General features: G+C 45.9%; 3 protein-coding genes across 4 annotated transcripts in view; all 3 read right to left on the reverse strand.

The window, feature by feature from the left end:
• The window catches only part of SLC23A2 (solute carrier family 23 member 2), a 61,631-nt gene extending 60,167 nt beyond the window's left edge, over positions 1-1,464 (reverse strand). Inside the window, exon 1 of the mRNA XM_068421549.1 lies at positions 1,393-1,464. The gene's annotated coding sequence lies outside the window, so the exon portion shown is untranslated. The remainder of the gene's footprint in view (positions 1-1,392) is intronic.
• A 9,602-nt stretch (positions 1,465-11,066) lies between these two features.
• On the reverse strand, positions 11,067-15,939 carry TMEM230 (transmembrane protein 230). 2 transcript variants are annotated; one of them, XM_068421477.1, is made up of 4 exons: positions 15,798-15,939; positions 13,393-13,520; positions 13,138-13,260; positions 11,067-12,225 (listed from the first exon to the last, which is right to left on the reverse strand). In XM_068421477.1, exons 2-4 carry the CDS (start codon positions 13,489-13,491, stop codon positions 12,085-12,087), a joined length of 363 nt encoding a protein of 120 aa, XP_068277578.1. In that variant the 5' UTR covers positions 13,492-13,520; positions 15,798-15,939; the 3' UTR covers positions 11,067-12,084. The 2 variants fall into 2 exon arrangements, with proteins under 2 accessions (XP_068277578.1, XP_068277579.1); XM_068421478.1 differs by having other exon boundaries at positions 15,802-15,938.
• Positions 15,940-18,367: 2,428 nt separating this feature from the next.
• PCNA (proliferating cell nuclear antigen) lies at positions 18,368-21,301 on the reverse strand. Its single transcript, XM_068421472.1, has 6 exons — positions 21,011-21,301; positions 20,347-20,444; positions 19,877-19,944; positions 19,504-19,698; positions 19,075-19,198; positions 18,368-18,947 (listed from the first exon to the last, which is right to left on the reverse strand). The coding sequence occupies exons 1-6, from the start codon at positions 21,229-21,231 to the stop codon at positions 18,865-18,867; spliced, it is 789 nt and encodes a 262-aa protein (XP_068277573.1). The 5' UTR covers positions 21,232-21,301; the 3' UTR covers positions 18,368-18,864.
• Positions 21,302-21,688: the final 387 nt, after the last annotated feature.

Here is a 21,688-nt window from a genome sequence, read left to right on the forward strand (position 1 = left end):
CTAAAATATAGTGAAGAACCATGAGGTATTTATAAGAACAGTCACTTTCTGCCTGAATGATTCACAGGACCATAAAAAAGTTGGAAGAATCAGAGACACAGGATGTGCATGTGCATGTCCTTCATAACAATGCTATCAAGAGAAATTAGCAGTCATTAATCATTTGGTGAACAGACCTTGAGATCCTAAAGGAGACACCTTCCCTTTGTTGTTTTCTTTTCTTTGCTACATCTAATCTAGATTATCCGAGCTCACTCAGGGATTTACCTGAACAGGTGAGGTGTTGCTGCATCAAGACAATTAGTCACAATAGAAGGCTTATGCCAGTCTTCCCAATTCAACCAGTGTAAAATACCTGTCCATCAAAAATATATAGCTTGAATTCCTTCTGTAATTACCTTAACTGGCCAAAACTCCTGTAACACTGACTTTCTTCAGCTAAGACAACAGTCCCCGAGTCCCACTTCCTCCCTCTGTTCTTTGCACTCATCAGTCATCGCACTTGCTTTCATAATGCAGGATAAATATTATAGTATTAATGTAATCACTGTAGTAACGATTAGAGAGTTCATAGGCAAATGGTGCTTTGTGATATTTGCCAGCTTGAATCACTGCAACATCCCCACAACAGCGTGCAAGTAGGGACTTGATTTCGTGGTGAGGTTGTGCCTACGTTGAAGTTAAAAGTCTCCCCAAGGAGATATTGCTGAGGGACAGTCGAGCCTCTAGCCCAGGCTGTGTGTCCTTCTCTGCAGCCAGAGAACGCAGTACTATTGCGATAGTCTGAGGTAACCTTTACTGACTGTGTTCCCCACGTGTGCCAGCTGTATTTTGTTTGTTTCTTCATGGCTCTGTGCAAATAAAATGGTAAGGACAGGACTACAGAAGGTCAGGGTTTTCTTGAGATGCAGCACGTACGTTACTGGCATAAATTTAAACGCTGAAATCTTTTTGGCTGGCATCTCTTCTGTTTACTCAAAATTTCCATTTTAAACCAAAGTGTTGCCTCAACTGGGATGTGAATCATTGATCCGAGTACAGGATCTCCAAAAGACCAAATCAAAACTTCACATGCAGTTGTATCTAGGGATGATTGTTTTGGGTCTGGGATCCATAGCTCATTTCCAATTCCTTATCTTGTTTTCTTGGTGTGTTTTGGGTTTGTTTTTTAACAACATAAAACACAGAAATAAAAAGTCTGCCTCACATCAGAATGTGAATCCCACCGATGGAGTCCAGGAGCTAAGAACAACCCAGCACACATGTATACGGATAACAGGAATATCTTTTACTGGATTAAACAAAAAAAATGAAACCCCTGGTCTTTCAACAGCTGCCTAGGAAGCGAAAGAAAACTCCCCAATAAAAGGTGAAAAAAAGTCAAAAACTCACCAGCAGTGATGTTTTTGCTTCATCCTGTGGAATATGGAGTAGTAACTGTAAGGGGAAGAGAATACTGAGCCAGGCAGACCCTGGGTTTCTATTCTCTAAGGTAAAGAAAGTGAGAGTGAATAACCCCTCTTAAAAAGTGCTGTCTACCACCACCTAGTGGAAAACCCCACTGCAGGTTCCTTGACCTACATAAATTTAGAGATTATTTTGGGGACAGTCGTGACTTGATTGCCGTTTTGTTCACCCTCCCAATGTCATACAGAAATAAAGCTAGCAAAAAAATTATTTCTAAGAACTATTTCTAAACCAGAACAACATATTTCCTGGTCTGTCATCTGAGTTAAGTCCTCAGTTTTGTCATCTGCAAAATGGAGGTAATAAGACCCAGGAAGAATTTTTATGAAGTTTAATTAGTGCAAAGTGCTCTTAATAGCAAATAGGGCTTTTAGTCCAAGGATCTCGGACTGCTTTGGTCCAAGTACTCAAATTATTGAGGCTTCAGTCAGCAATCCAAGAGGCAGATGTACTGCTGTGCTTGCTGTATAGAAAGATAAATAGCAAGGGTTGCAAAGTTACAGTTGCCTGAATTCACGTAATAAATCAATAGGTGAGCAGGAGAAAAAAATCTGCATAGTTGCAGAATTGTTGGATCCCTGCTGTTTGTATCACAATGGTTTTACCTCTGATAGCTTTTGGAGAGAGGAGACCTTCCTTCACCTTTGTATATGCAAAATATTTTGTAAATGGAGACCAGATTCTGGCAGCCAGCACAGTACAAACAGCCCAGAACAGCTTCCTGTGCTTCTCAGACCACAGCAGCCACACAGTATTCAATCAAATGTTATCAGTGAATATAGGGAAGGAAGAGTAATAAAAAACACTTCCAGTAACACTAACTCAACTGGACAGCTCATGCTTTGGATGAGAAGCTAATTTTCTTGATGCTGTTATGTCTGGTACCTCAGGGGCTGTGCCAAATAGATGTGATTTAACTTGCTGAGTCAGGAGGAAGGCCTGTATTTGGCAGAGGAAGGAGGAGATGGGCTTAGTCACCTCTTGGACTTCATTCCCAGTCCTCTTTTCATCAGCACAGCCCCTGAAACTAGCCAAGGGAGAGTCCTTTCCTCTTGGGAAGAGTGGGAGCAGGAGGGGGCCAGGAAAATAGCATGCATTTATCCTCCCTGTTCTCTTTTTTTGCCAGGTTCTAGTTGCCAATACCGCTGAATCCCTGGAGCCACATTTCCTGACTGAGATGTTGTGGCAGCAGAAAAGGCACTGCAAGAGCCCGTGGCTGACAGTTCCTGACATTTGTGCTTTGCCAGTGCACATTCACACTGGCGTTTTGCTTGCAGCTGCCCATCGCATGAAGCCTGTGTCATTTGGAGAGATGGTCTCCAAGCAGGAGACAAGCTGGGTTTTGCCACCTTGCGTCGAGTTCATGCATGGCTGTTGTTCAAAGCTGTGGCAATAAATGGCAGCTTCTTTTGATGTGTATAGGCAGGACCAGAGCAATTTATTTCCACTTAAACTACTTCCAAAAGGGTGTGGACATGGTGCACAAAGTCATTTTTAAGTCCATTAGAGGAATTTGGTAGCACAGAATAAAGCAGGTTTTCTTAAGCCACCTCCACTGGGAGTTCAAATGAAGGTCCTTCACTTTGCAGAGACCAGGCAGCAGCACCCTCGTGGCTGCTTACTCACAACTCAGCAGAGAAGTGATAGCAGAGAGAGAATCCTCATTTTAACCTCTCATTGCTTTGACTCAGTTGCAAGCAATTCTGAAAGAACATCCACAGTCTGTTCAGAGAGGAAGGATGGTCTTGGATGTTGTCATCACTTTTATCCACTCTCTCCCCATGACTCATTTAATTCCTCATGCAAGCATATAGTAACAAAAACCACACAGTGGCGTCAGGAATGATAGAAAAGTGATTGCTGCAGGATCAACCTCCTCTAGCAAGTGGTAAGAGACAAAATAACTGAGCATGGTGCTGAGGCACAAGTTAAAGACCGAAATAGGCAGCACCACAACAAGCCCTCTACAAAGCAGCTTCTGAAATTGAACTGTCCGAATCCTGCTGGGCAGATGCCAGGAATCATCAATCGCACACAGCTAGAAAAAGAAGAACTCCTCGAGGCAGGAGGGAGAACTGGGCCCAAACCGAAGCTCAACAGGCAAACAGAGAGCTGGAAACTGTCTGTGGCAATACTTTTCAGTTCCTGCTTTCCCTGACAGCTGTCCTAACACTTGTCACAGGAGTGCAAAGCAGGCAATTATAGCAAGCATGGATGCCACAGGGCTGGACAGGCTTGCTATTTATAGTTCCCTACCAACAGGGCTTCCTCACTGAGCTGCTGCACACAGGTTAAGGTACAGTCCATGCCCTGAAGCGCTTACAGTCTAAATAAAAATAGAAAAAGGAAGGGCTATCAGCTCCTCTTATGATGAGAGCAAAGACTCAGGGATGAGAGGATAAAAAGGAAATCCACAGCAGAGCCTGGAACAATGAACTCCAGCTTCTCTCCCCAAAATTGCCCTTTATTTTGTTAACTCCTTCCCTGCCTGAAGTGCCACCTCTCCACTACTCACAATTAATGCCAAACAGTCCAATACAGTGTCACTGAAGTGTTCTTGCAAGCTCTGCCCCATCTCGTCCCTGTTAACTTATTTTCCCTACTTGCAGCAGAGGTGGGAGAAGGAATGTGCACCTGCCCTTCACTCCCTCCTGAGACCTGGCCCATGCCCCATTGACAGGGTGGGAAGCATCAGACCTGGACAGCATCCTGGTGCTCTGACCCTGCTAAAGGGACAATAAACTCCCAGGAGTGGAGCAGGCTGCCAGCTTCAAGCATTCAGCAGCTCGCCCGATGGCGTGTGCAAGACAAAGATAGCGTCCTCTGTTTCATGGGGAGGATTAAAACACAAGCTGTTTGTGAGTTGAACTTTGAAGTGTCGTCTTAGCAATTTGAAATGTCACCCAACAAAGAGAAACCTTTACAAATACATTTTTTTTATATTGGAAGTTGGAGACCATCCACTGGCCTAATTTTAGGCATACATTTCAACTGGCCATGTTACAATCCTGCCTTGTTCTCGTGCAATAAAAGGCAGAAAGGATTTGCTTGACCTGCAGTATCAAATACAGAGAAAATAAGACATTTGTCTGGAAAAGAACCACACAAAATAGCAGTGAAGAAGTCATGCTGCAACATGAACTGTTAGTGTTGAGAGACAAGAAAAATGGGTATTATAGGAGCTGGTAGACTTTTTCTAATGACATATTAATGAAAACAACTGCTAGAAAATTACATGGTGATGCTAATTAGTGTTGGTAAGTTTAAGAACCTGAGATCTTTCCCTTTTACACTAAACACACTACGTGTTTAAGAGTAAGAAATAATCCTTGCTGAGGTTAGTTCTCAGCTTTCAAGGATTCTTTCTAGATCTGTCTGACATTTCCTTTGCTAAACATGGCTTTTAGCTCAGAAACGGATGCTCTTGCGTGAGCGAACCCTCCCCTGACAGCTGAGTTTTGGTCCATTGGTTTAACCACTTGCGTTAAATATGATGCAACACTATGACAAATGTAAGCTAACATCAGGACAGAGCACGATGGAAATGCTGCATCCTATCTGACAGGTCAGTGGGAGGAAGAGGAATTATTTGCCCTGGTAACAGCACATGGCAAAGCACAGAGGAAGGGGGTAGGATGCATTTGCAAACATCAGATGTTCCCTAAACATTTTACAGCCCCTCATGAGGCTTTGCAATTTCCTAAAGTAGACAATTATTATTATATTCATCTTCTATCTTCCCCCTCCTTCAAGATGCTGGGGAAAGAACCCAGAAGGCCTGACTGCAGATGTATTAACTTCCCACTATCGCATCAGCAAGTCTATGGACCACGCATTTCCCACTGACAAGGAAAGAAAGGTTAAAACCTTGCATGACAGGTTAACAGCATGATTTGCAGCAACAGCTTAAATAAATGGTTGCAGACACAAAAGACTAGCAGGCAGCTAATCCTTTAAAGACTTAAGAGCAGCTACTACTTCAGTCCAAGTAAATATTTCAAATTAATTAGTGGTGATTAGTGGATTTTTTTCCTCCTTTTTAACAGCCCAGGCTGAAATGGTGATTCCTCCACAGACCTTATGCTTTCAGTGCCAAAACTGCTCTTTCACAGGAGGAGAAAGAGCCCTCTCAAAGAAGATTCATTGCAATTTTGTTCCTTACTGTAATTGCAGCAAAACTGTAAAAGCTCTACATGAATCCTGTAGGTCTGTGTCACTGTGAGAGAAGCAAGCTCCGAGAGCAGCTTTTATGCTGCTCCAGAGGTGAAGGACAGCATCATGGCTCAGCATCCAACCGAAGTACAGTGTAGAGGAAGGAAATGTTCGCTTCCTGATTCTTGTCATAAGTAAGCTCTGTCCACACAGGCCACACAAAAGACCTCCTAATAATTGCCTTACTTCCAATTAAAAGCAGTTTCTTAACACCTTCCCAGACATGGGTGAAAGCATGGAAGGAAAGGCCTCAAGGTAACCAGTACCTAACCAGCGCAAACCAAAGTCTGTCTGAGCCTGGAGAAGCAAAACAGTCAATGACATCATTTGGAAACAATCATTTCTAATCCACAATCAAGCTTTTTTCCCCAAGATTTTTTTTTTTCCCCCCTTGACCCTTGGCTCCATCTCAGAACAAAGCCAATTCTCATGGGAGGGAGGAATCTGTCGTGGCCCACTGAACTCTCTGGACTATTTTTAGTTCAATCCAGCATTCCTAAAAACCTCAAGCTGGTTTGTGTATTATGGAAGGAAAAGGGAAACCCTGTGAACGTGCACATCCACATTTCACACAGGGAGCACAGAACACAGCACGCCAGCTGCCTTGCAGCATGAAAGCATAGCTGGGCTGAACACAGAACTCTATAAAAAGGCAAAGAACATTTCTTTTCACCAGGTAGAGAAGGCAGAAAATGAAGGCAGGATTGCTGACTTCCCTGAGCTGAAACAGGCAAACCAACGGTCTCTGCCAGCAGTTGGGAGGCCAGAGAGATGTGAGGGCCAGGCAATTTGCACTTACCCACTCACGTGATGAGCTGCAGCTCCAGAGAACAGCAATGAGGAGAGTGCCAAGTGGAAAGGCAGGATCAGCCAAGGAGTCCTGGAGGTGCTTTGCAGGTGGACATCTTGCTGGGAAGAGCAGGACAAACACCCCAATGGCCAGGAGAAGGCTTAAGGAGATGTGAGGGGCGGTTGTATGAATGGGCTGATGCTTGGGACTTTTAAAGACTAGGCATGAGGAGGAGGAGTATGGGAGAGCATGGAGAAACTCGTTTAGACCACGGCGTAAGTGGAGCGTAGCACAAATCTGATTAGAAGGGACAGAACTGTTGTGCCGAGTCATTTCTTCCTGCCCTGCAGGGTTTTTACGTCATCTTTTATGCTAAGCAAAATCCATATTGCTGTAAGAGCAGCAGTGTAGCACGGAGCCTCTCAGTGGCACATGTTGCTGAATTTGGCTAATTGCAGTTGACAGAAAGCGAGCAAACCCCGACTGCAGGGGCTGGTCTAAGTGTTCCTGCATGATGGGTACCAGAAAAGCAGTAGAGATGCTGTTGCAGATTGTGCCATTTGTTCAAACAAGGCGTTTGTTTTATGGCTATATTTATAGCATGGGGGTCGTATCCAGCATGTTCCAAGTGAGTCATCACATTCTCTCTCCCTCCTCTCCACAGATGTTTCACACAACTTCTACCAACACGTTTTCAGGACTAAGATCAGTAACCTGCTGGCCAGCCCAGCCTCCTTACAACCACCCTGCTCTATGGACAGTCAAACAGTCCAACATCCAGCCAGGCCTCGAGGACGAGGTTGTACAAAGAGTAAGAGGAAATACAAATCGCTACTGAGAAAAGACGAACAAGGAGTTAGAAACCCAAGTCACCTCTTGCTACATCACCACGCGACCAGCGATGGACCTTGCTCTGCTCCCCAGCCTCCATCAGCACAAGCACATGGAGAACCTCAGAGAGAAGGATCAACAGTGATGCCAAAAACCACATACAGCACATGGAAAGTCGCTACTTGGAGTACTTACACCCCCTTTTCCAGGATCAGGCTGCAGGGCCTGCAGCTGCTTCCCTGTAGAGGGAATGATGTCTCTTTACAAGGTTCTTTGTATGGACAGATGCAAAATGCCTCTAAGGAACACAACACTGCTGGCTCCACAGACCTTAAGAACAAAGAATTGAGAGACCAGGATAGGGTGATAAGCCCTTCAGGGCTCTGACTTCACTTGGACCCGAGGCTCACAGAGTCTCCAGGCTGGTCAAACTCCTCACCACTCCATCACATCAACCAACCTACAGAAGCACAATTTCTGCCTCTTCAAGTGTTTAGGAGAACCATTTGCACAACACTTGGGGTAATTCGGGCTTTTCCTATTGCTCCTTTCCACTGAGTTTATCTCCATCCCTCCTATTTTTGCCTTGGGATACCAAGAGCCCCTTTCAGGTAGGCATCCTTCTACAGGATCTCCCAAAAGGGGCATCAGTCATGACTTCACAGATGCAGCACTGGATACGGTGCTTGCTATAAACCTCGCTGTCCCCAGCCTTATCCAGTGCCTGAGTTGGCAGAGACGACTGCATTGCTTTTAGCAGCATCTCTGGGTGGGAAGCCTCTCCTGGAAGCCCACCGAGATCCCTCAGCCAGCGTGTGGGCAGCAGGTTGATTCCTTAGCTCTACACTTGAATGTCACCACTTGGTACAAGTGTGCTGCCTGACTTCTCTTCTCCATGGAAATTGGCTGTAGGAAGTGTGAGAAAATGAGTTACACAGGGCACCTTTGAGCCAGGAGCCACTGGTGGCCATCTCTCAGCTGGTGGCATTTGCACCACCAACAGTGGTAAGGAGCCTCCTGGAGAGGAGCAGGCCCCATTCTGCTTTGGGGAGCACAATATGCTATTAAAAATGAGCCATTGCAAGTGAGGAGCAGAGAAAGAGTCATTTTGTATTTAGCATCAGTTTTCAGGGCTTGTAGTTTATGTCTGCAGCTAGCCAAGGCTGTCTCCACTGCTACCTTGTTTGTTCCCCCCAGGTTATTCACCTAGATCTTTCAAACACTTGTCTACATAAGGGAGGTGTCCTCTGATGTGAGGATGCTTGGGAACTTCCATTAGCTTTATTCACTCTAGACAGTCAAAAAAAAATAGAGATTTACTTAAAATTAGTCTTTGCTTTTATAAATAATACATGGGGGATTTTCTCTGGGACTGCTGGTAGCTCAGGCCAGAGGACTCCAGAATGACATTTCCAAATGTCTTTCCATCAACTTTATGGTATTAAGTACATAATCATAAATCCACCATACAACAGCAACAGAAGAACATCACTGAGGAGACATGAATTCAAACACTCAAACTAGAAAAAAGCCTAAAATCTGAGTGCCTGTTCTTCCTCCAGAGCTTCTGTGCATAATAATACCCCATCAAGCTCTACAAATGCCAACTATTTTTTTCTCTGAGCCAGCTGCCTTCCCGAGTGCCCAGAATGGATGATGCTCAATAAGGGAAATAGCTATTCAGTATTATCCTCATTCATCACTGTTCGGCCAGTGCCCTATTTGTCATTCAAGCCCTGCTCCAGAACCAGAAACTTCTTCCCAGGCGTTTTCCTATTACCCTCATCACTGTAGTGAGTCAGTCCGTTCTCCCCAAACCCACAACACCCGTGATTGTACAGGTGGGGAACTGAGCAGAGCCATTAACTGTGGGGTTTGGCAGCAGCATCTGGCACCCAGGGTCAAGGGAAGGATACAGCTACGCACTCGGGGAGCTCAGGGAAGGCAGCAAAGGAGCCAAGCCAAGCATACAAATCACACATGCAGGTCCACAGTGCAGCCAGAGAGGGAGGAAAATTAAAAAGATCCTGTTGTAATGGATCAGCACAGAGACACCCAAGTGGGGGCTGCTGTTTTGGAGGAAAGCTTTGTCCTTATGTAATGCTTCAACAAGTAAAAGCTGACAGCACCAATTACACTCAAGCCTACACCAGAGGAGCACCACTGCTACGGGATGGATCAGGCTCAGAGAAACAAAATGCTTCCAGTAAAATTGGCCAGTCGCTTGAAACAAATGTAAACTCACGCTATTTTGCAAGACAAAATTGAACCCTGGCTATTAACAACACTACAGATAGATGATTAATAGACATTTGAACATCTAGAGACTTAAGTCTGGAGGAAAACCGTGCTTAGAATGCAATATGTCAACTCAAAGAATGAGGTTGTCTGGATGTACATTTTTCCAGTGGTCACCATACCTTTTTTCTTTTCCTGAAGTTTCTCCTTTTTTCAAAATTAGATATGAACCAATCCCTGTAGAGAAGAAGATTTCCCTGTGGCCATCCCTCCTACAGACAGCCCTGCGAGCGTTAGGGCAGGGACTGTTCTTATTCATACACTGTGCTGCCTGAGGACTTTGCTTCTGTCAAATAAAAAATAAATTATTCAATTGCCTTTCCTCCAGAAATGTCAGAGTGTTCTTCTCCCATCCCCTACATTTACTTATCCCTCTTATTCAACCCAGGCTTCCTAACATTTACAACCTATCAGCCCCACTTGAAAGCATCTTCTCCCTCCCCCTTTTTCCACCTAAACTTCCCTCCCACTTCCTCTCCCCTTTCCCAAACCCCAAATCAACCCACATTCTTATCTCCTCATAGAGGCTGACTCATGGTTTTACATCAGCAGCCACTCTCCTGGCCAGACCCAGCTTTAATTGACACATTTCAGCTGCTGCCAAGCAGTACGTGACAATGTCTGGGAAGCAGGCCTGCCATCGGCCCGGGGGCCAGCAGCGTCACGAACATGAGGGGTGAGGGCCAGCGTGACGCAGCAGAGGACGTGCATAGCTGCTGCCTTCAGAGACAGAAAGGGAGATCCTCAATTCAATCAGTTATTCCCCTCAGAGTACAACACTGGGGCACACACAAGCCAATTAAGTCAAACAAGGGAAGAGATGTAAGTTAAAAAATGTCTTGGCTGAGGCTTTGGGTTTAATCTAGAACACTGGAGGATAAAAAAGGCAATTTTAGGAGTACTTTCAGAGAAAGACATTCAATTCAGCACACATCTCAACATCTCCATTGACCCGCTCTGCACTAACAGTGATACCTGCCCCTCTTGCTTTCAAAAACCTTCAGTCCACACCTGACAATTCTGGAGTATCAGCACCAGCCCGCGAGCCCTATTCAAACAGACACTGCTCCTGTTACACTGCACAACAAAAGGAACTGGATATTTGGACCCTAAAACAAAGCAATGGGAAGTCTGGGGTCTTTGCACATTTAATAAGGGCTGCATGTGAGGTTCAAAAAGCCAAGCCTGACCTTCTGAAGAAGCACGTTTTTCCTGCTGCACCCAGGGCGCTCTGGATTGCTGCACCACGGAGGGTAATCCCAGCTCTGCCCCAAAGCCAGCCAAGGGTCCTGGAGAGCAGATGGAGCTGTTCCAAAGCTGCTGGCTCAGCAAAGCCTAATGCTGATTGCAGTGACTACATTAGCAACTGGAAGCAGTAGGCAACAGCAGATTCAGCTAAAGCCTTAATCTGGTTGCCCAGAACAGTTTTTAGTGCACACCGAGATCTGTGAATGTGAAAAAGACAAGCTTATGATTTGTACACAGAATATAGTGAAGTTTATTCATATTAAATACAGCTACTTGCATCACTCCTTGTCACACACTTGTTCTCCAGGACACTGAGTTCATTGCCACTTCAGAAGACAGTTTTTACTTTACATAAAATAGAGCTACCAATCTGGTTTCCCTGAATAACAACAGATCACTGAAGCTAGCAAAATAATATAAACAGGATTTATTCAGTACAAACTATACAGAGATTTTCTTTTTACTGCTCTAGGGAGTTATGCACAAGGACAAAATTATTCCAAACATACGTACAGACAGCTGGAATTCAAGTATCTCCAACATCCACACTAGTCAAACACAAGATTTTTGGTATTCAGACACTTGAGCCCTGGTCCAGATTCAAATTATTCTCCCTGTATCCATTCGGTTTGTTTAAAGTAATAAGCAAAATCCAACAACAGTCCTTTTAAAGGATAATTTAAAGGATAAGCAGATTTTGCCAAAAGTACAGTGGCGTGGGAAACAGCTTGCTTCTGAAGAACAACAAGCACAGGACAAGTAGATTGGAAGCATTTCTTATGCACAGAGAGCAAAAGGAGAATTTAATCATTGTGTTTGTCTGCAAAGGTAAACCCAATGATAACCATCACCTCACTGAAAACTAAAATAAACTCTTTAAAACAGTTAGAAAAAAACCAAATATCTTTGCTGCTGAAACTGGCCCATCTATTATTGGAAAATTGCTAGAATTGCCTTGCCCAAGAAGAACTTCTTACAAGCAATCAGCATTATGTAACCGAAAGAGGCAGAATACAATAAATCACATGTTCTTCCCACCTCATGTTGCAAAATCCTTTTGGTCAATTCTGTTTTCAAGCCCCCCCCACCCAACTGAAAAACCTCCAACACCTCAAAACCAGGAACTGGCATCTTGTGACCAATACAATTCATCTACAACCTTACAGGCTCCCTCTGATAGCCAGGGTAACTAACAGCTCTTACCGCCAACCTAATTATAATGCGATTAAATACATGGTTCAATCATCAAAATCCGGGATGTCATCATAGGAGTAGCCCCGGTAGCCTTTGGAAGCGTAGTATGCGATGCGTAGGTGGTAGAAGCCTGGGAGAAACACGAGGATCCCAATGATGAGCACGGGGATAGCACGGTCCGTTCCCTGCAGCAGAGAGGGGAGAGATGCAAGGGCAGTAAGAAGAGATCTGTATGGGGTGGAGGGGTCTTTTCCTTAAGTCCTGCCTCAACTCTTCATCCCCAAGGCCTAGCTAGCTGACAAATAAAAATTCATCTTAAATCAGAAATATGTTTTCTTCAGGCAGAGCTCTAAGTCCTCCCCCTGGCATCTCCTCCTTGCTACAGGAAACCCTCAACTGAACTTCTCCTTCAGATAGGAAGGCTGCCTCCTCCTAACACTAATCACATAACAAAACTGCCAGCCACAGGCTGGGTGCTGCACACTTGGCCGAGAGTAAGCTCTCCTATCTGCCTGGGCTGCTTCCAACACAGCCAAAAAGCTGCTGCTTCTGCAACGAGAAGCAGCAGCTGCCAACCGTAAAGCAATTCCATATGGCACAAGGTAAAAGTGTGCCAGAGGAGCACCAAGTCAACTGTGAATAATGGATCCCCTTTCAAGGGATCATAAATGCAGAGAGATAAGTGGTGCTGTGTGCTATCCAGTGGTCTGATATGTCCTACAGAAGTAACCAGATGATCTTCACTACAAGACTGACGATCCCAGCATGAAGTTTTTCCAGGACAGCAAGCTGACTTCTGCAGGGATGCAGAATTAAAATGAAACCGTACCCCAAGGCAGACAGAAACTCAGCCCTCCCTGGCAGATCTCCAGTCCCGCTATGAACCTGCTCCAGACTTGCTAACTGAAGACATCAGAGGGCTCTGCTGCCAGAGAAACTGGGCTGTCCAACACCAGTGAGGCAGCGGAGGGGATTACCTTCTCACTTATAGGCCTTTTGCTCTGAATTTCTACCATGAACATGATGGCTCATGGGAGGCTTTGAGGAACGGGCAAGCAATGAAAAACTCGTAACAGAAGTGTAATCAACACACTTACGCCTTTGCTAATGTATCCTGCCAAGAGGAGGGCTCCTATGATAATGAGGAAGGTCCCGATCATGAAGAGCACAATAGCCAGCGCAATCGCCTTGTAGGGGATTTTTGGTGGGCTCTTCTTGAACTGGGTGGAAAAAAACAAACATTAAACAGCTTAACTCAGCACAGTTCCCCTCCCACCATGCAGAGATGCGGGTCCCACAGCTAGCAGAGATGACACGGGACAGACTTGCAGCAGGTCTTCCCCACTTTTTACCTGCAGGTCAATATATCCATCATCAGTGCTGGAGAGCTTGGAATATTTGACTTTGCTACTGGGAATCCCAGCAGTCAGATTTGTACGTGATGGCATCATTACAAGGAAGCCTGGGCATCAGCTAGAACCTGGAAAACAAAGAGAACAAAAAAAACCTCAGAGCAAACTGGATGATAGAGTCTGAGAGACATGGATGAAGTTTAAGAGAAACAAAAGTGTCAAGCCTGTACTAACCAAAAGGCATCTTTGTTCTTTCTCATAAATTAAATCTTTCCAAAGCTTTGTATTTAAACCTAAAATACAAAAGCATGAATATAGGTGCAACAGGGTTTGCCAATATTTGAAAGCAAAGTCAAACTAAGGTAGAATTTGTGTTTAAAAACAAGATAGAAATTCCAGAATAATATACAACATGTAAGCTGGCCCTCGTTTCGCAAGGAGATCACACTTTGAGCAGCGAGATGTCTGAGGTCCAGCTATTTCTAAACAGGGACACTAGCAAATTAACCCAAAACAGAACTAAACAAAGCAGCTTTTCAACCAGCCGGATATTTTGCAATAGATCCATTTTGCAAAAAAAATGAAAAAGAAAAAAACACTGGAAACTAAAATGGAGCTGTCATTCCCGAGACCACTTGAGTCATGACTCAGAGGGTGCATGATTAGGGGATGGAGTGGTTAAGTGGATGAAGTAACCAAAAAACAGCAAGGAGCTAAAAGCGTAGGTCACTTGTCTAGCTGTGAGGGAGGCAGCGTTCAGGGTAGAGCTTTATTTAGTTACGCCAGAGCCGTACCCTGCAATTTCACCACACCACGAAGCCAACCCCTGCGGTTTTGCTGCCAGCAGTGACAGTTCCAGGGAGAGGGGCAGAGCCAGCTCGTTTCTGTGCCTTGGAGCCCAACTTCTCAGGGGCTGAAGCCCGGATCCAGCCTGCCAACACACCCCTGACTCACTGCAGAGCCGTTTAACAGGGCCTGACAACTCCTTCCAGCAGGACCTCTGTGTCTGCGGCCTTGAACCTGTGCTGCAGCCCAGGGCTACGATTCCCAGAAGCGAGGCAGAAAATAGGCTTCCCACCCTTTCCAACATCAACAGCTTTTTTATTTTCTGAGAAAGCACAGAATAAAGAACACAAAGTGCAGATCCCAACTGCTCCAACAGGAAGGGACAAAGATGCCTTTTCCCTAACACTATTTGGCATCCAAGGTAATAGCACCTCCTCAAAATATTTAGTCTCCACTTGAACTGAAATCCTTTGCCTCCCTCTTGCTAATAATTAATTTCTCCTCTTGCAATCATCTGTCCCCACTACTTCTTGGCACATTCCCCTGCCATGTTGTTCCTCCTGCAGTAAATTTGACTTTTATAAAAAACCCAACACCCTCTGATCTTAAACCCCCTCAGCCATACCTTTATCTTGAACTTTTTGTCTTTTTTTTTTTTTTCCCTGTACCAAAAACCAAGCACAGACAAAACATGTCTGGCCCCATCAATAATGGAGATATCTCCCACCTACAGGTTGGTAACACACATCCTCAGCTCCTTATGCATCCATGTTTTTCAGGTCACAGTACTCAAACACCCCCGAGGCCTCCCACATGCCCAGGGGTAGGTGTGCAGGAGGGGAAGAAGCCAAAAGAAATCAGCACATCTGAAATGGGTCAGATTTCCTGACTCTGCTCCATTTTGCTCTCAAGCACCACAGCACTGCTTACTGACTGTCCCATTATTTACCAGGCTGTTCCTAGTAGCTTCCTATGCATTATTTCCAATTTACACTTGCATAATTTGCCCTGCCCTTCCTATTACCTGCTTATCAACAAGGAAGAGGCTATTAAGGACAAATGTAAAAAAAAAAATACTCAGACCTCATGTTTAAGGGCCAGGTTCAAGTCCACTAAGCTTTACTCTCCTTGTACTCTACATTGGTTCAAGATCAGAAACAAGCTTGGTGCTGCGCTCTTTAAGAGGCAAATAAATAGTGAATCACACTCATAATTCACATTTTCTACCATGATGTGCTATTGTCATGTTTTAAACACTCAGAACCCGCAGAGCCTGGGGAAAGGCTTCCAGGGCAGAGCGCAGGCTCACAAGGGGAGCTCGCCAGTAAACACAAACGCAGCACTTCAAGCCAAAATCCTGTTTATCCCCCAAACAAGAGCAATATATTTTTCTCCCCTCTCTGCCCAGGAAGAAGGAAGGAAGGGGGATGTCATTTCTTGCCCTTTCGGGAGCTCAAACCTCACGCGATAAACACCCCTGACTCCCCTCCTCCAGACCCGAAATGGTTTCTCTGCTGCTGAGCAGGAAGTTCACACCATGGCTGGGAACTCCCCCAGGCTGCACACCCTGCCTGCACAGCTTCAAAACATTAATAAAAAACACACACAAAGATGGTTACCTACTATTTGCGCTGCTGGCCAAACCCATCTCTCCCGCTTCTCTTCCGCGCTGCCTCGGCCGCAGAGCAACCCAGGAAGTTTATGGCTGATATTTCCTTCCAGGTTATGGCAGCGGCCTCTTGCTGGCTCAGCTCCGCTGGGTTATTTTCAGCCTCACGCTCTGGATTGGCAGCTGGAATCAGCGTCCTTGGGCACGGACCATGTCCTGGGCACCCAGGCCCCTGTCACGCGAGACCCGCTGGAGCTAATCTGTCATTTCAGGGCTGTGTTTGTAGACAGTTTATGAAACAGCATGTTCGGACACATCACTCCTACACATAGCTTAAAATAAAAGTTGATTTTCTAGAGGAAGATCTGGACATAATTAAACCATCAGACACAGCACAGCTCTCCAATTAGAGCTGTCACAGACAAGCAACAGCCAGAAAATTCTTTCTGGTATGTGGAACAATATTAAAACATCAGATGAAGCACAGCTGGGGATCCACTCCCTCTGACTGCTCCAAACAAGGAACCACAGGAATTGCCATGGTTCTGGTTCCTCTAAATTCATAATACACACACTGGATTTAGAGCCTGAAAAGCCCAATCTCCTTCAGTTTTAAAGAATTCTCCCTCCCCCTTTCTTATTTCTTTTCTCCTTGGTAAGTAAACCTAAATATATAAACTTCAAAAGCTTCATCTCTCAAACTTGGAGAAACACACAGCATTTACTGAGCCTCCCCAGCTTTTTTCTGGTGGTTTTGGGTTGTTTTGTTTTGTTTTTGTTGATTTTTTTTTTTTAAGGGAACATCTTAAGTTAGATTATTTGGGTATGGCAATGGCAAACTAAACATTCAGCTTCTTTAAAGATTTATCCAGAAAGCAGACAGTATGCAAATCCAAACACAAATGCATAGATACTTACATTAAAGGATGTTTCTTACAACACGAGGCCCTCAATTTGGTCATTACAGCTGTAAAAATAAGCAGTTGAGCTATTTGGCTTATTTTTACAGCGTGTTTATGAGTTGAATAGCACAAATAAGAGTTTGGTAATCCCCACTACAGCAGGAGGTTACACCAAAAAATTTGCTTCAATTACTAGCCCAGCTTTATGTACATCATTAAAGCCAGAATCCTTCCCTATTTCAACATCAGGCATCTCTGAGTCTCTGCTGAAGCACGTATGTACTTGCGGGCACCACGCTGGTGATCCAATCTGAGCAGCATCACATTTGGAGTGACAAAAGCCTCCTGGTTATCTAAGGTATCCACTACTACTGCCTGGCCAATAACTCAGCAATTGCTGAACAACTTTAGGGCAGCTAAAGATCTTGCTTTTGAGATGTTTTCTTAAAGGTACTGAATTAATCAGCAAGCTGATATCAAGAGGATAAATGGGGTATGCTCCTGGGACACAAGACAAAGCTCAATAGGGGAGCTGAAAACCCTGCATCACAGCTGAAGAAAACCAGTCTAAACCATCTCTACTAACGAAGCAGTGCTACTAGCAATGAAGAATCCAGGGCAGGGGCATAAAGAGTCCTGTCCCCCAGCTTTGAGCAGGGACAAGTTTCTGTCACCATGGTAGCTGTTACCATTCCAACACAGCAGTTGTTTCTTAATCAGTACTGCCACCTCGTGAAATTCTTCTGCTAAATCAGTTGGGTTTTCAGGCAGTTTACACTCAAGACACTCTTGTATTGCTGACTAGTGGGAAGTACCCAGCCTCCTAAAACAATAAGCATACCCACAGCACTGAAAAACCTGTTAAGTACTGCTTACCACACAGCACTGATCACGCCAACTGAATTGCTTTTCAGTGTTTCTTCATTCTTGACAATGTAGAGTCAGTCAGATTCCAGGGGGAGGGTAAGGATTTATGGCTAGCTGGTAGCAATACAGTAAGTGAAGAAAAAAACCAGAGTAGCTGCCTCAAACTGTTTTCAAATCCTATTTTTCATGATCAAACCTTCAGGGTGAAATATGCTCTAAACCTTTGTCTTCATCAACAATATGAAGATGATCACAAATATCCTCAATTAAGAGAGGAATCACTGGTGGCACAGGTGAGTGCACTACACTTGTCAGAAGCAGCGTGTAAGGTGTGGGACAAAGGCACCCAATGAATGTAAAATGTACAAACCTGGTGAAAAGTTTAATATCAGTAAGCCAGAAACAGCAGAACCAAACCCAGGAAGCATTCACACAGCTTGCCATCAGACCAAGGAGCTTTTGGTCACCACTACACTGCAGCATGTGCCTACACACCCTCAGTCATCACTGAGAGACAGAGTGAAGGAACAGCCCCTGCTAGAGGCAGCTCTGGCATCTGCCAAAGCTAATCCATGTTAAACAAAAACTATTTCACAAACCTCCTCTGCTTAAAGGAAACAGCATCACAGAGGTATTAGTTATTCACACTGTAACCACACCCCTCCTTTTCAACACATCTAAACCATCAGAGCAGAAACTGGTAACTCCAGTGCAACAAAAAAATGCACAAGCTTGCCCTGTTGCAGCTCCTTGAAAGAGTAGCTAGGGTATGTTAGCATAGTTCAACAAAGCATTGATTCATCCATCTACATTTAAACAGGATAAAACCCATGAAGTAACATTTTTTATTTCCATTTTCCAAGTTTCAATTAGAACACCAGCTTTAAAAATAAATGGACAAAGTAAGGACAAATAAACTCATGGCATAACTGAACAACTACCCTATGGGCAACTACAATTCCACAGGAGAAACTCTAGGAAACATCATCTTTACTCAAGTTAAATATTGCACCCCTTCTCTAACACAAGCTGACAGGAGTTAAGATATTTCACCTTAAGACAGCATCTAAGAGATTATTGGAAGTACAGGAATAAACTAGAAAAAAACACAAAGTTTCCTATTTCCCATAACACCAGTATAGCAAAATAGTAAGTTGAAAAATATTTACAGAGATATCTACACAACATGCCTAACAGCTCTCATACGATACTCCAATGCACTGAAATTGTTAATAACACCATTTCCTTCTCAAAGGCAGTTGTCCTCTCCAAAGAGCTGACCAGATCTCCCCCTCAGTCCTCCTCCAATTAAGAGCCTTCTTGTTGGTCTTCAATCTTTGGAGCCAGGTAGTATTTTAAGTGTCCCATATCAGCAATCTTGTACTCTACAACTAGGAAAGAAAAAAAAAAGTATTCAGAAGGTTCTTCAGAAAAGCCATTCAATCAAGAGTTCTTAATGCAGTTCTAAGGTGGCAGCATTCTACAAGGGTATTTTCAAGGAGAGCTGCATCTACTTACCAAGAGGAACATCTGCAGACATGCTGAGTGTTACTGTAGGTGACAGGGGAGTGGCTTTGGTAAAAAAGTTCAAGTACCTCAGAGCAAAGGTCAGTTGGACTGGCTCATTCATCTCTATTGTAACCTAGAAAACCATCAGCCAGGTTAGACCTCAACAAATGCAACAAGCACCCTCAAGCCTCTCAAATAATTCAGACATCTCAAGCAAAGGCAGCCAGTGCTACTCCCCACTCTGTTCTGCTGAGCACTGCTTGCAGACCCCAGGGTAAGGACCTAAAGCTGACAACGATTTGTTGACTCTTATCTATAAACCAGAGAAATAGATGATCCAATCACCCAGCTCTAGCCCCCAATAGGTCAGGGAATTACTCTCATTAGTAGAAACTTGAACATTGAGGACACTACAGTCACTGTGAATGCTTAACTTACAGCTTCTTCCTCTTTATCCACGTTACTGGTCTGTGACAGCTTGATGTTTCCATTGCCCAGCTCGCCATTAGCTGAAAATTTCACACCATCTTTTGCACAGGAGATGACAACTGCATCACCGATGTAGCTGAGATCTCTACAGATGCGTGCGAATTCAGCAGAAGGCATTTTCACTACACAACTGTATTCTTGTTCCTGTGAAGGAAGTGTCACAATTAAACTTCTACCAAGAAGCTTGGTGTAGCCTCTACACTTGAGCTTGGTCTTTTGAAAGGAAGTTTTGCTACAAGCTCAAACTTTAAGTCTGATGTGAACATAGGAAAACACCCATTTCTAAGAGACAATGTAGCCAGTCATTCAAGTCACTACTTACTGGAATTCCAAGCTGCTCCACATCAAGATCCATCAGCTTCATCTCATAATCAGAAACCTTTTCCTGATCTAAAGAAACAAAGCATAGTTTGACCAAGTGTTGCCAAGAAGTTATCATCCTGAATTTAAGTTTTGTCCCTTTCTCCCCCTCTACATAAAAACACCTCAATTATAACAATAAGATCCACCTTGTTTAATTAGAGCTAATAACCTGAAAGTGACCTAAACAGCCTTTTGTAGGCTGTAAGAGGACAGCAACCCACCAAGAGCAGCTGTATGTGGCCTAAAGAAGAGTCTTTCTCTTACAAAGAAAGTTTGGTCAAGTTGACTAAGCTTACATCTACAGTTTAAGTATCAGCTGACCCCTCCCATTGCTAAAGTATTTATTATTTCCCCCCTGCATCTACACGGTTTATGAAGACTGCCTGAAAACATCACGGCAGCAAATTAGTTCCCAAATCTAACACTCACTTGGTGCTTCAAACACTAAAGCCAACGTATCCGCATTGTCTTCTGCTCGGAGAGTTATGATGTCTTCGTTTCCAGCACATTTCAGGATTTTGGACATGCTGGGGGAGGAAAAAAGGTCGGTCACTCACGGGATTACAAGCAGAGCAGGAACACGCACCCATTGCCTACTACAGGGTGCGATAACAAGGGTAACGAGAAGCGGCCTGCGCCCTCGGACGCCGCACACGGAGCTGTGTGGAAGGGGCAGGCCTCGGGCCCGTCCCCCCGCCACATCCCCCTCCGGGGGCGGGCGGCCGGGCGCCATGGCGGGCACCGCTCCGCTCCCCCCGCGCCCCGCCAGCCTTTCCCGCCACGGCGCGCCGCGCGCTCGGCGCCGGCAGTGACGTCACCGCGGCCGCCAGGCCCCCGCGCGCGCCGCGAAAAACGGCGCGAGAGCTCTGAGGGGAATGGGGGAAGGGCCGAGAAGGGCCCTCAGCGGCCTCCGCCCGCCCCAGGAGCCGCTCCCCGGGGACGGCGAGGAAAAAGGCGGCCCCTCGCCCCCCATCTCCCCCTCACACGGCTTCTTGCCCGGGGCCCGGCGGCCCCCACTCCCCTCAGCGCCTCAGGCCCCGGGCCTGCTCCCCCACCCCGGTCCCAGCTCCCGGAGAGGCCTCGCCGTCCCCACCTGGAGAGGTTGACGCCCATGGCGATGTTGCGGTCGCAGCGGTAGGTGTCGAAGCCCTCGGAGCGCAGCGTGAGCTGCACCAGGGAGACGTGCGAGGAGTCCATGCTCTGCAGGCTGATGCCGCCCGAGCCCAGGTCCCAGCAGGCCTCGGTGATGAGGTCCTTGAGGGCTTCCAGCACCCGCTTGAGCACCGAGCCCTGCACCAGCCGCGCCTCGAACATCCTCGCAGCAGCAGCGAGCAGCACCACGCTAAACCCCAAACGCGACCGGCCACCAAATGCCGCCGCCCGCCAAGCGCCCCTTTTATACCCTCCTCTCGCCCCGCCCACCGCCGCGCCGCAGCCAATCGCCAGCGGCCCTCCCCTCCCTCAGCGGAACCCTATCCCCTCTCACATGACAGGTGCCCCCCGCTTTCCGGCCAATCCCAGCGCTGCTCTTCTCCTTAATCCTGCCCCCTTATCCGGCGGGAACCAATCACTACGCGGGCTACACACACGCCCCTCCCGGGGCTCGAGCCCGCGTCCCGCCGCGACGTGCGGCGATGGCCGGCGGGGCCTAGCGGGGACGGCGGCACCGGGCGGCCGCGCTCGCCCCGGCTGGGGGGGGTGGGGCGGTGCCTGATACCTGCAGCCCGCCCTCCGCCTGCTCCGCAGCGCCGCTGCCACACACAGGGCCTCT

The sequence above is a fragment of the Nyctibius grandis genome, chromosome 33 (assembly GCF_013368605.1).
Source record: "Nyctibius grandis isolate bNycGra1 chromosome 33, bNycGra1.pri, whole genome shotgun sequence".
In the NCBI taxonomy this organism is placed as follows: domain Eukaryota; kingdom Metazoa; phylum Chordata; class Aves; order Nyctibiiformes; family Nyctibiidae; genus Nyctibius; species Nyctibius grandis.